The sequence below is a fragment of the Mastacembelus armatus genome, chromosome 4, assembly GCF_900324485.2.
Source record: "Mastacembelus armatus chromosome 4, fMasArm1.2, whole genome shotgun sequence".
NCBI lineage: Eukaryota > Metazoa > Chordata > Actinopteri > Synbranchiformes > Mastacembelidae > Mastacembelus > Mastacembelus armatus.
This window is the reverse complement of record NC_046636.1, coordinates 4,404,024-4,416,724: the sequence shown is the minus strand read 5'-3', so window position 1 is coordinate 4,416,724 and position 12,701 is coordinate 4,404,024. Positions and strand designations below refer to the sequence as shown.

The following is a 12,701-nucleotide window of genomic DNA, read 5'->3' as shown; positions in this document are numbered from 1 at the left end:
GGTTTACTTAGTATTCTAATTATCATCATCATCATCATCATCATCATTAACTTATGTAGTTAGCTAAATAGTTTTTATTTGTCAACCCTGTGCCCTCTCTGTGTCTGTGTGGAGTTGACATGTTCTTTCCTTGTCTGTGTGGGGTTTTGCCAGGTACTCTGGTTTCCTCTCACAGTCCAATGACATGGAGTTTGGGGTTGGGTTAACTGGTGACTCTAAATTGCCCATAAATGTGAATGCGAGTTTGAATGTTTGTCTATCTTTGTGTCAGCCCTGTGATGGACTGAGAACTGTCCAGGGTGTACCCCTACGGTGGCCGACAAGGGCAAACGCGCTGCAAAAGAGAAACGCGTTTCTCGGCCACCGTTTACCCCACCTCTTGCCCAATATCAGCTGGGACTGGCTCCAGTCCCCCGTGACCCTGGAGGTTCCAGGATAAGTGGTATTGAGAATGAACGGTTGGATGGATAGAAAAACATTTGTGGCATTTTCAGCTCATGATACAGCAGAAAAATGAATTATGATTGTTCACTGAAATATAAAAAGCCATATATCAGTCCTACAAATCGATCACAGAGCAGCTTCAAAATGTTGATGAAATAAAAAAAAATCAAAACGCGACCAGTTTTGTTCATGTTCATATGTATATTATAACAGAAGTCTGTTTTATTTTCTATTTGAACCCGCTGTATCGTAGCGGAACAGACCTTACAGAGACCAGGACGAACACGGAATGAAAAACACAGCGTACAAGCGTGTTACCAGCTGGTTGACCTACTGACTGAACCTGTGGATAAACGGCAGAGTGCCGTCTGAGGGTTTTAACCTGAGACGAGTGTGATTTCTGTCTTACAGGACTGTGGTTTATATCGTAAGTCTGTGTAACGTTGTGCTTGTTGTGTTTGTTGTGCTAGTCTCTGCCGTACGAACAGACTCACTGTCTGTCCATATTTGGATTGTTTGGTGCCCCAGAGACATTTTCCTAATGTCAATATAACAGAGAGATGAAACCAGTAAAGCCAGACTGGTTTGACTGGTCCCTGTAGTGGGTAGGCTGTTTTTTCATTTCTAAGCTCAACTTGATTAATTTGATCTGTGCTGGTTCCAGATTCTCAAATATTTGTTTTCTGGTCTGTGGTGGTAAACTGAATATGTGTGGGTCAAACAAAACCACTTTGGCTATTCTAACTGACCTTTCTTTGACTCTTCACAGACCAGTGTTTAAACACAAATGAAATAATAATTAGCTTTTTCTTTTAAACTCCTCATTTTTGGGTTCATTTTTCAGATGCTCTCTGTTTCATTCAGAAGAAGCACATTTGTAGCCCAGAAGGTAAAAGACCATTTTTATATCCCAGTTCCAAAAGCACGATTTGTCAAAAAGTGTTCAAGTAAATTTGAATTTGAATTTTGGGTGTTTATTGTTCTCCTCAGCTGTTCCACTGGGCATCAGCTGTGACTGGAGTTTCTGATGGCGTATGTGGGTCCCTGCAGACCTGCTGGGTGTCCTCCACAGATGGAGACACTGGACTTTTAAAACCTCCTGGTGTGCTTGGTTTCATGAGGACAGCGCCCTTCCTCAGGGCTCAGACCCATGTTGCTCCGTTTCTAATGAGGAACCAGTATTTCCACTCGTCTGCTGTGAGGTTGAAGAAGCGACCACAGCCTGAACCCTCACCCAGGGAGCTGGATCTGCTGCGCTATGACATGAAGAACTTGTGGGAGAGTCCCAAACCTGCGCTTTACCTGGGGTTCGCAGGGCTGATCCCTTTTGTGTCCCCTACTCTGTTTATGGCTATGACTGAGAGCTTTTCCCCAGAGTTGGCCTATGCACAGTTAGCCTATGGAGCCTCCATTATGTCCTTCCTGGGTGGATCTCGCTGGGGATTTGCTCTTCCTGAGAGCAGCCCAGCCAGACCTGACTGGATAAACCTGGCCAACAGTGTGGTTCCCTCTCTGTTGGCCTGGGTGGCCATGCTGATGAGCGACAGCCTTATTCCTGCAGCCACCATGATTATCATGGGACTAGGAATCTCTTTGCATTATGATCTCTCTCTGCTCCCTACTTACCCCAGCTGGTTCAAAGCCCTGCGCTCTGTCCTCACCATTGTGGCGTGTTTTTCTCTTGTTGGTACACTCATAATTAATGGCCTGTACCCAGAAAAGAAGTTTTTTTAAAACTAATATAAAAATATGTAACTGCAAAGCTGGACATCACACTTTATTTTGGTGATCAAGTCTTTCTTCTTACTTTCATAAAGCAAAATAATACAATGGACTGCAAAGTTCATATTAGATGAACGTCCAATAAATGCACTTGCACATTTTAACATAGTGTTCTTTTTATTTTTTACAGAATGTAGATAGTTTCTTTTCATAGTTTCTCAAATCAGCAGTTTTCCAGAGTCCAAAATGATGCTGTAAATGTGTTGAGGTTGTTCAGCAGGAATTGGATAGCTGATACTACTCCAGAGCAGTAGTAGTTACAGTATCTTTTCACAATCTTGGGATTAGAGAGCTCAAGCCAGGAGTACTGGCATCAAACTTTATTACATAAGATTTAAAGTGGAGTAATCTGTACTGTATTTAAGTCCTCAGGAGTCAAATCACGTCATCAACCAACCAAAGCTTGGTCCCTGTTTATGATACACGGAACATTCAAGGGGTTTCAAGATCACAGTGGACTTACTTTATTCAAAATGATATGCAACTGTAAAGACAATTACAAAATACTAGGCTACAGTAAATGCACTCACATCTCATTTTTATTCAAAAGTTTATTAAGGTAAACACTAGCATCTATTAACCAAATGTTTGAAAGAAAGGCAAGAAAAGGGGAACGAAATCCACAGATATCTGAAAAAAAAAAAATTATAAGGCACCAACATTTGACTGAGCTCTGTTCCTCCTCAAAAGACTTGGTGAATGTCCAATGTGTAATTACAGTATTGCACCTTAAGAAGACACTCACACAGAACGGCTTACACAATATTTTTGGAAGCTGGATTAAATTGGAGTGTTTGGAAATGAATGGTGTGACTTCAGCTTTTGGTTTGACTATTTTGATGATAGTGACAACAAAAAAAGAACCAAAATGTGCTAAGAATTAGTTTTTCAGCATGAGATATCCTGAATTCCCCATGAGGATCACTACTGGTACAATAACATGGTTTCTGGTCAACTACTAGAGGAAGAGCAAACTTTTCTGGTGAAGTGGCATAACAGGACCCATACTTAACAAATTGGTATAAGACACTGGCATTTCTACTCAAACCAACAATTAAATCCAACAAAAATGTTTTGAAATAAAAAGTGCTCTTTTGTTTCTCTCTTTGGACAGTGCACTAAAGCTGTGCGTATATCGTAAACACAACCTGGACAAACTCTTTAACAGTTGGAAACACTGTAGAAGTATTTTTATCAGCTCATGCAAACCAATCCAAACAATTAACTTCTTATAATGGTTTGACAATTTAACCAGAGCAGACATTTTAAAACTTCTACAATGGCGCCACCTTCAGCAGCTTGAGTCCAGCCTTTGGTGGCCTACAGGTAAACAAATGCTTAACAAGAAAGGTTCCCTAATGATGGAAGTGTTTAGAAATAAAAAAATTTTAAAAAAGATGACTATATCCTCCTACACTCTCACAGACACACACTCACAGATGACTGCTGCCTACTTCTGAATACCCAGGCCAGACCGCATGTACTCATACACCACATAGCTGATGCTGACAGCTGGTATGACCTTCATAAAATTTGGTAAGATGCCACGATAAAGTCCGAAGAATCCTTCTTTTTCCACAATCTTCTTCACCATCTGGCTCATAGGCAGCTGCTCTGAGCCCTCCACAGAAGCTGAGAAAAGAACATGAAAATCAAACGATAAGTGGAAACTGATGTTCGTGAAATTTCTGGGTCCTTGTCATGTTAAATGCTTATTTATATAGAATATATAAACAGCAAGATATTTTATGTTTTGGCTCCTTGTGGCAACACTATGGATTTGTGACAGTAAGGTTTTTTTTAAATTTTATTCTTGAAATTATACTTTAAAACTTTATCCAAATTGACCATACCTTGTGCCTGCATCCTGGTGCGGATCAGAGCCAGAGGGTAGCTGGCCAGTTGGCCACACGTGCTGGATATGGTACCACAGCCCAGCAGCACCAGAACACCAGGGTTGGCTGTGTCTTTGGCATAGTGGGACAACCAGACGTTCTTTAGGCTCTGGTGAGAAAAAGAAGATGTATGTAAGTTGTATCATGTTTAACAAAATTTGTTTGTGAGATCTAAAGAAGCAAGGAGAAGTGACGATTCATCACCACGAACCTCATAGACTGCCAGATCTATCCCAGCGTAGGGAATGATGCCCAGAATATTGGGAATGTAGCCCTTATAAAACGCCTTCACTCCTTCCTTCTTCAGGATTTTCTTGGCACAGTCAAACATCCCTGAGTACTGTCCGGTTTTCCGCAGGGTCAGACGAGTTTTCATCACCTGGATGAACAAAAACCTTCAATGAACTCAATGGTCTTCACCAGGCATCACTTTTTTCAATTTATTTATTTATTGTTCCAAGCAAGAAGGAGGGCTGCAAGTCTGAGTAAACCTGGAAAATTACTGATCATGATTTTTATCATAATTTTGTTTTCTAGCTCTGGTTATTTCCACATTTAAATCAACAAATCTTTAGTCTTGAGTTTCTTCAGAGTAACATATTTCTATCCTCAACCTCAATATTTTTTGTCTGCCACAAACATGCCTCTATTAGTACTCAGAATCTGCAGACATTAAACAAACCATGAGCTCAGATGCATCTGTAAATGTCTCCACTGTGCTCACCTCCATGGGGTAGATGGCTGTTTGTGCTGTGGCTCCAGCCAATGATCCAGCCATGAACCTCTCGTGTGTCTTGATCTTCCCTGGTTCACTGGACAGCAACTTCTTGTACTAATGAAACAGCATATACAACATTTGATTTGGATTAGCTAAACCTGAGGCAAACACTGTAACTGGCATAAAGGAAGTGAAGTGAATCTACCTGCTCATAGGCCATGAATTTAATAGCCGTCTCTGGTGCGATCTTCAGCACATTAACACCATTTCCTCTCCACAGAGACATCACACCTCCTTCTTTTAACATTTGCTTGAAACCACCGACCAGGCTGATTTTGTTGCTCTTGGAGGCATGAACCTGTAAATACAAACAGCTTGAAATAAAAAAAAGGTCTTATGGAAGGAAACATATTTATGATGTGTTTAAAGCAGCATGTAAACTAAAACCAGGTGAACACCTCACATTGCTTTGAGTAAACCATGTTTTAAGAGTCAATTCAAATAACAGACATGAAGTGTTTCAATCCCAGTTCTGGTTCTATCTCTGCTCTGTTTCTTCAGAGAGCTGTCATTTCCCCATCCAGCCATAAGATGTCCCTGGACTCCTTCCCCGACCGTCTGTTCCAGTCACCTGACTCTTACCTGCTTCCTGTTTCCTCATCAAAATAAACAGTTGTCACTTTCCCCCTTTTTAGGTCCAGATTATCTGTTTTCCTCAGTTAATTTGTCCTGTTTTTCTACATTTACTAATGTTTTGTTATGTTCCCTCGTGATTGGACTTGGGCTGAGACACAGAGTATTATTTAAAATGTGATTAATAAAGAAAATAAGGAATAATAAGCCATAACACACCTGCATGAAGACCTTCATTCTGTCCAGTGGTGCGGTGCCTGTACGGGACACAGCGCCTGCCATGCCCCCCGCTGACAGCTGTTTCCACCACAGACCGCTCGTCTTCTCCTCCTCTGTGAACTCATCTGGAATAGCAAGACTATCACCGATGTCCAGCACCTACACACCAGACAATATAGTTACATCACAACAAAAATCCAAGACACAATGACATGGTTCTTCAGTTTGTCAGTTGTAAACATAAATGTAAACTTCTGAGTTCCCTGTAGACCCTCAAACTTATGCCAAAACATAAGTGGTTTGGTTCCTAAGATCTGCCTCAACTGTGATTTAAAACCCTAAACTACTTTTGAGAACCATTTCCACACACCCTCAAAACGATGTGGCTCACAGCTTCTCTTCAATTTAGAAGCAGGACTGGACACATGCCAAGTCTTCCTCAGCAATCTTACATAATAAAAGGTCACTGCTGAGGTCACTTACATCACTGTACAGCACCAACTGTTTCAGCAGAATCACAAATACTGTTTTTCTCTTTCAACAGTCTGAATCAGCAGCAGTCTAATTAAACAGACAGTCTGGCTAAATAAAACTGCATGGACACATGCTCATCATATGAAGGCTGGTACGTCAGAGGCCAATATTTGACAATGGTCTGGTTCTACCACAAAGACACGTAAACCAAGTTTTGATCCTTAGAAACTATCCTGAGACTCTAAATTAAAGAACCTACCATGTCCACCTCCACGTCATAGATCCCCCCATCATCTTCAAAATCAAGGGAAAACCAGCCTGTCTGTTGTTGCTGCCTCTGAGGCTGCAGCAGAGCCATGGCCATCTCAAGCCTTTGACAGAGCTATTGGTCCAGTTCAATACAGTCCCAGCACAGTATGTGCCCCTGCAGACTCACAGGCTCACAGACTGATCAGGAGCCAGGGAATAAAGTCCTCAGATAATTACTGAAGGTCTAGAGATCCAATCCAGTCTGTGGTGAGGGATGTTGAATACCAGCAGACCAATAACCCTCAGTATGAACGCTGGAGGTGATGGGAAGGTCTCACTGCCATAGATGTAACTAAACCACTGCTTCGTCTCACCAAAGTCTCATCTCACCCTCCCCACTTCCAGCCTGTTCTAGACTCACTTCCTCTCTCCTTGACCTATCCTGATCCCACTGACAGCTAAACCCCCTGCAGGTCAGACTGAAATTAGCTTATCTCTGCCAGGTTTAGCAGCTACAGGTGTATCTAATCGCTGATGCTGTGCCAGCAAACAGACGCAAACGTCAGAGATTTGTCATTCACTGAAACTGGCTGTTTCTGGCATGTGATCATTGCACATGTCACAATATTGTTCAACCTATACATTAAAAGTAAAAACTAGGATTTAAATCTTTCGGTAATTTAACCAGATTAAACTCTTTCCTTTGATACTAGTGTTTCTAGAACCAGACCAGAATAGTAATTTGGTTTGTGTGTTGATAGTCACCCTCTAAGCCTCTTTTCCAATATAAACCTCTACTGTTACAAAGGTTTACAGAAGTTTCAAACTCTTCATAGTCCCTTTCTCATCACAGTCCTTCTCTGCCACTCTCCGTCCTTTTCTCACCTCTTCTCTGGAAATGAATGAGTCTATTCTGTTGACGCAGACGTACTGATCTTTTGCCAAACTCCTCGTCCAAATCTAGTATCAGCTGGCAACTCTCCTTCACAGCCTCCCTGTTTAGTGCAGCAGTTCTAAAGTGAGGCCTGGGACACTCAAAGGACAATGAAGGCTCAGGTTGCTTTTCCTAAGCTTTTTTCATTTTAATTGAGTTTCTAATTAGTGGTTTATTTTCCAGAGGCACCACCTTAAACCTGCTCAGATTGGGCCCAAAGGAAAATGCTTTGTGTAAGAAATACTTTTCTTCATTTTACTTTTGACAGCACTTCTGTTCATTATAGAGAACATGTGACTCCAAATGGAAATCACTGCATGAAACATGTATTTTAACTAAAATGTGTCACAAAACTGATCTGAGCACAGTTTTTTTTGGCTCCATCTTTGGCTGTAAGTGGCAGATATCTTGGTCCATGTTTTAGTGTGGCCACTGCTCTGTCCCTAGCACATACACACTAACACATGGACACAGACAGTATATTTACAGAGTCATGCTTCCAGTAGCGGATAATCTCCTGCAGGTTGGTGGCCGGGTTAAACAGAAAATGCTCCTTCCATTCATTCCAGTCCACTGTCATGGTGCCGTCCACATCAATACTGTAGAGGAACGGAGAGAAAACAAGGTCAGTTTTTGAATTGTGTTTTTATCTAAACTCTAAACCAACAATCCAAGAAGATGAGGATTGAAGATGAAGATTAAGATTCAAGTTCTAGGGTCCACTTTTTGCCTCATATCAAAGCAATTCCTTCTAAATGTTTGCTCTGTTTTTATTAGATAAAGTGTAGCAGAGAGCTGACAGTGACATGAGTAAAGAGAGATGAAGGATGACGAGCTGCAAAGGCCTTTTGTTGGAACTGAACTGGGCAGTTTCTTTACAACAGCAAGATGAATTTTGCAATATTCAGTAAATACATTGCAAAATGGGAATAGCTGCAACAACCAGTAATATCAAACCAAAGTTTAACCAACAAATCGCCCCAAAGTCCACATCTTTACCTGGCCATACTTTAAGTAAGCAAGTAATTTGTTTATCTTGAATTTATCTGGTAAATGTCACATCTTATTACCAAAGCCTGTGCCAGAGAAAAGGGACTGCTGGATTAGGAATGATGCAGACTCTCATTCTAAATCCCTTTTGCTTTTCAGACAATAACTTCTTCTCTTCTGCTCAGTTAGAAGAAGAAAGAGACAGAGAGATTTGCCTAATGCTAACTGATACTGGTGAGCGAGCATGCAAATGAATTAGGTCACAAGGCAGCCAAACCACTGTAACAGTTAAAAAATAAAAAAGCATGACATATATTATCTATATTTTTAAGCAAGGACTCATACAAAATAAATGCAGTAAATAATGCAAATGAACATCATGCAACTCTCCATGTCTCATATCTCTACAGTCGTCACCTTCCTGAACTGTGCATCCTTTGTTTCTTTTCTGTCAGTGAAGCTTAGTGAAACATTCATCACTGTAGTTTTCAAAAATATCTTTGCCTGATTCACAGTCATGTGCATTCTGCTTTACTTCTTTTTCTACATCTCGCTCTCATGTGTGCGCCTGTATAACTGCAGCTTAAAACTGTGTTGATTCAGATCCATAATTCAGTGTACAGCTGCATGTACAAACCTGGACCAACCTGCAGAGCAACAATCTACATGAAGTTGTAAACAGGATCCAACTCAGTTCAAGGTGTTTTCATGTTGTACACTAACAAGGTGAAAAATGTTTAAGCTTCAAGCCGAACAGTGAAATTTAGAGGATTGTTTCTTAATTTGTGGTGAAACGTTTTTAACACTGCACAACACTCTGTCTGTGGTCACTTAAAAAAGCGTTACGACATATTTAATGTCAGTTTCATTGTAGGCTGCCAAGTACATCTGGGTTTCTGGCCAAAAAGACAAATGAATACATCCACAAGCTTAACACACCCACACACACACACGTAAATCCCAGAACTTCCTTTCTGAGTGACAACATTTATTCACTGTTAATACCATTACCACTATCAAAACCCAAAGTGCTGCAACATCCCACCCAAGCTACCATTTATGAACCCAGAGGACAAGTAGTGAACTAAAATAAGTAAAACACCTGCAGTAAGTACAGTCTCAGCTGCTCTGCATATATTAAACAGCAGCTTTAAAAGATATTTTCTAATATTTAATAATAAAACTTTTAAATCATTGTGAGAAGTTTACATCTCACGAGTCCCTTTTTAGATTGCAGAGGGTTTCCTATAAACTGAGGAATACTCCACAACAAATCCAACTCACTGAATGAAAGAGATGCAGAAAATATTATACATTTCAGTCTGACCACACTCTCTCCACTAAAAACTCTACTGTAGCTCTCATTACTACATTCACAGGCACAAGCTGAGCCTCTTTCCACACCCTTATGTCTTTTGTATTATATTTAGTTCCTTTAAGCTATTTAACTTCTATTTTATTTGTGTCAGCAGGGAGCAGAGTCTTAACTGTGTGAGCTCCTTTTGAAATGAATTTAATATCCAGGATACCTAGGACACTGTGACAATGGAGCAATATTAAGACAAATGAATTTAACCAAGCTAAGAATTAACCAAGCTGTTTTTGTTAAAGAGAAAACGCTCTCCTATTAATGACCTTATTAATATAACGTGTTAGCATACTGCTGCCAGGCTCTTTATCACGTACCATCAGCCTGAACTGGTTATCAGCCCCTCACACTGGTTCCCACCTTTAACAGCACCACAAACAACTGCTTTACTTTTACTTTTAGCTTAAGATTATGGGTTTTCCACTGTGGGTCACATTTTAATGAAACAGTGTCTGTGACATTTTCCTCATATTTTGGTTGCACAGTGAGAAAGGGACCTAATTTATGAGCTACTACAAAAAAGTAGAAACACCTTTGGAGGATCTTCTCTGCAGTGTCCTTGGTGATTTCCAGCCCCAGATCAGAAAGCGACTGCTGTATCTCCGTCAAGTCTATTCGACCTGGTAAACAGAAAAACACAGCAGTCCCGACATGTGACACAAGCTGCTACAGGTATGGTACAGTATATAAAATTTCCACCATTTAGTTTGACTCTTTAAGATACATTTTCTGCATGAATTACTTTACTATTTGAGGCATTGTCAGAGCCATAATCATAAAGTCTGCTGGATAATAAAACTGCACCATACCATCCTGGTTTTTGTCCAGGCTCTTGAAGGTCAGCAGTAATTTCTTCTCATGATCCTTTAGGTACTTGGAAAACTCGTTGAAGTCAAGCCCCTCATCTTTGTTTTCATCTCCAGAGGAAACAATTTTCTGCAAGAAACACAGAATATTAGCAAATCCAGTGTCTTGGAGCATCTGTCAGCTACCAGAGCTCATGCAAGGTGTCTGACCTTAGTGAGTGATGGGAGAGGTTTCGGCTCTGCAGCGACCCGAGGTATGTCTGCCATCTGCTTGTCAATTGGTGGCAGAATAACATACTGTCTTAACTCACTTCCTGTGCACAGTGCTTTTCTCTGCCTAATGATCTGTCATTATCTTTCTCAGACACAGGTTATGCTGTTTCCTTTTGATCTTATATTTTCTGCTTTGCTGTTATTGATTTCCCTCTGACTTTCATTACTTTTTATTATTTGTAACGTCTTAGAAGGATTGTCCTAGATCCAAAAAGTTGTGGTGTTAATCTGCAGGTGTATAATGCCAGTAGTGGAAGATGTACTCAAATCTTTTACTTAAGTAAAAGTAGAAACACCAGAGTACAAAAATACTAGATCCTGCATTCAAAATTTTAAAAAATAAAATTTACTTGATGTGCCAAAAGTAAAAGCAGCCATGCTGCAGAATGCCACATTTCATGTTAATATATATCACGATATTGGACCAGAATTATTGATGTTTTATTGTACTGATCACCTTAATGATACACTGTATGTGAAATTACTGCTGGGTAATCTGTGAATTTCCCACCAGGAATCAATGAAGTCTTATGATTATACTGTATTTTGTTTTATTAATATGATTCAGAAACTACAGTTATAAAATAAATATGGTGTAGTTAAAAAGTACAATAATTTCCTCTGAAATGCTCAAGTCAAAATATGAAGTAGTAATAAAATAGAAATACTCAAAATACAAATACCTCAAATTATCCTTAAATACAATACTTGATTAAATGTGTTTTATAACTTTGCACCACTGCATAACTCTGCAAACCTAAACCTTTGTGTCACTACTGACCAGATTCAGAATATAATCGAGTATCCACAGCATGGAAAGGTGCATAAAGAAAAAGTTAACTTAATATCATGCCAGTTTTAATGCATTAACAGTAGAGTATGTCAACATATTAATTATTGTGACTAATAAGGTAACTATTGGTTGAAAACGGCTGTTGGTTGTTAAAAAGCAGCACCTGTGCATGTTTCCCATATTTCATAGCACCTGCTCACACAGCAGTGACCTTCTTTCCTCACTCATTCATATATTCATTCACTGAGCATCAGTGTTTACTGCACTTTGTATCAATTTAATTGATTGTGTCCTTTATATTAAAGGCATCCTCTGTGTATTTTTACCTAAAACATTTCCACAGTACTGTAGTACTAAACAGGTAGTGCTAAACATAATTTAACATAATCCTAGTAGTGAATAATACAGAGCAACAGTCTAGAACTAAAGCAAACAAAGTACCAGTACTTAAGGGCAGTACTTCTGTACAGTATGCCAGTGTCAGGGAAAGTTAGGGTTAAAAAGTGGCTGCAGCCTGCTCACTTCCTCCAGGAATGCGGTACTACATGAAGTATCTGTGCCAACCTTCCCTCGCCTTAAGGCCTGAACGGTTTGCATGTTTAACCAGGACTCTACCTGAGCAGCTTCTTTCGTGGTTTTCACGCCCATAGCTGCCAAGCCTGCCTTCAGCTCGGACACATCCACTTTCCCATCCTTGTTGGTGTCCAGTTTGGCAAAGAGCTGCTCGTAGATTGGCGACGCATCTTCTGCACAATAGCAGTCCGTAAAAAACAGCTTCCTCACCGCTTGATACATGGTTAAACTGGAACTGAAAACTTAAACACACAAACACACACAAACACACACACACACAAAGGGCAATTAAACTTCTTCTGAAACGCAAACTGATTCCTGTGGCTGGCACTTCTGGTTTTACGCAGTTGGATAGTCCAGTGTGGTTTCAAACAGATTCCTGCAGCGCTGCTTGGAAAACAACTCGTAGAAAAGATTTAAGTCGGTGCAGCGAACGATCCGACAACTTATAACGCAAATTTACAGAAAGCTGTTTGTAGATGAGGTAGGTTTGTAGCGCTGAGCAACAGGGAGGAGAGAGTCGGTTCAGCTCGTCTCAGAAACCCTCCT

At 40.3% G+C, this 12,701-nt stretch overlaps 2 protein-coding genes across 3 annotated transcripts; one reads left to right on the top strand and one right to left on the bottom strand.

Moving 5' to 3' along the window:
* Positions 1-743: 743 nt before the first annotated feature.
* On the top strand, positions 744-2,908 carry LOC113140096 (transmembrane protein 69-like). The gene is made up of 3 exons (XM_026323836.1): positions 744-871; positions 1,289-1,333; positions 1,435-2,908. The coding sequence occupies exons 2-3, from the start codon at positions 1,289-1,291 to the stop codon at positions 2,176-2,178; spliced, it is 789 nt and encodes a 262-aa protein (XP_026179621.1). The 5' UTR covers positions 744-871; the 3' UTR covers positions 2,179-2,908.
* LOC113140094 (calcium-binding mitochondrial carrier protein SCaMC-1) lies at positions 2,769-12,692 on the bottom strand. Of its 2 annotated transcripts, none has more exons than XM_026323833.2 (10): positions 12,195-12,692; positions 10,517-10,643; positions 10,240-10,327; positions 7,836-7,947; positions 5,692-5,850; positions 5,045-5,197; positions 4,846-4,953; positions 4,333-4,500; positions 4,080-4,230; positions 2,769-3,858 (listed from the first exon to the last, which is right to left on the bottom strand). In XM_026323833.2, exons 1-10 carry the CDS (start codon positions 12,372-12,374, stop codon positions 3,677-3,679), a joined length of 1,428 nt encoding a protein of 475 aa, XP_026179618.1. In that variant the 5' UTR covers positions 12,375-12,692; the 3' UTR covers positions 2,769-3,676. The 2 variants fall into 2 exon arrangements, with proteins under 2 accessions (XP_026179618.1, XP_026179619.1); XM_026323834.2 differs by lacking the exon at positions 12,195-12,692 and adding an exon at positions 10,724-10,863.
* Between the last annotated feature and the right edge of the window lie 9 nt (positions 12,693-12,701).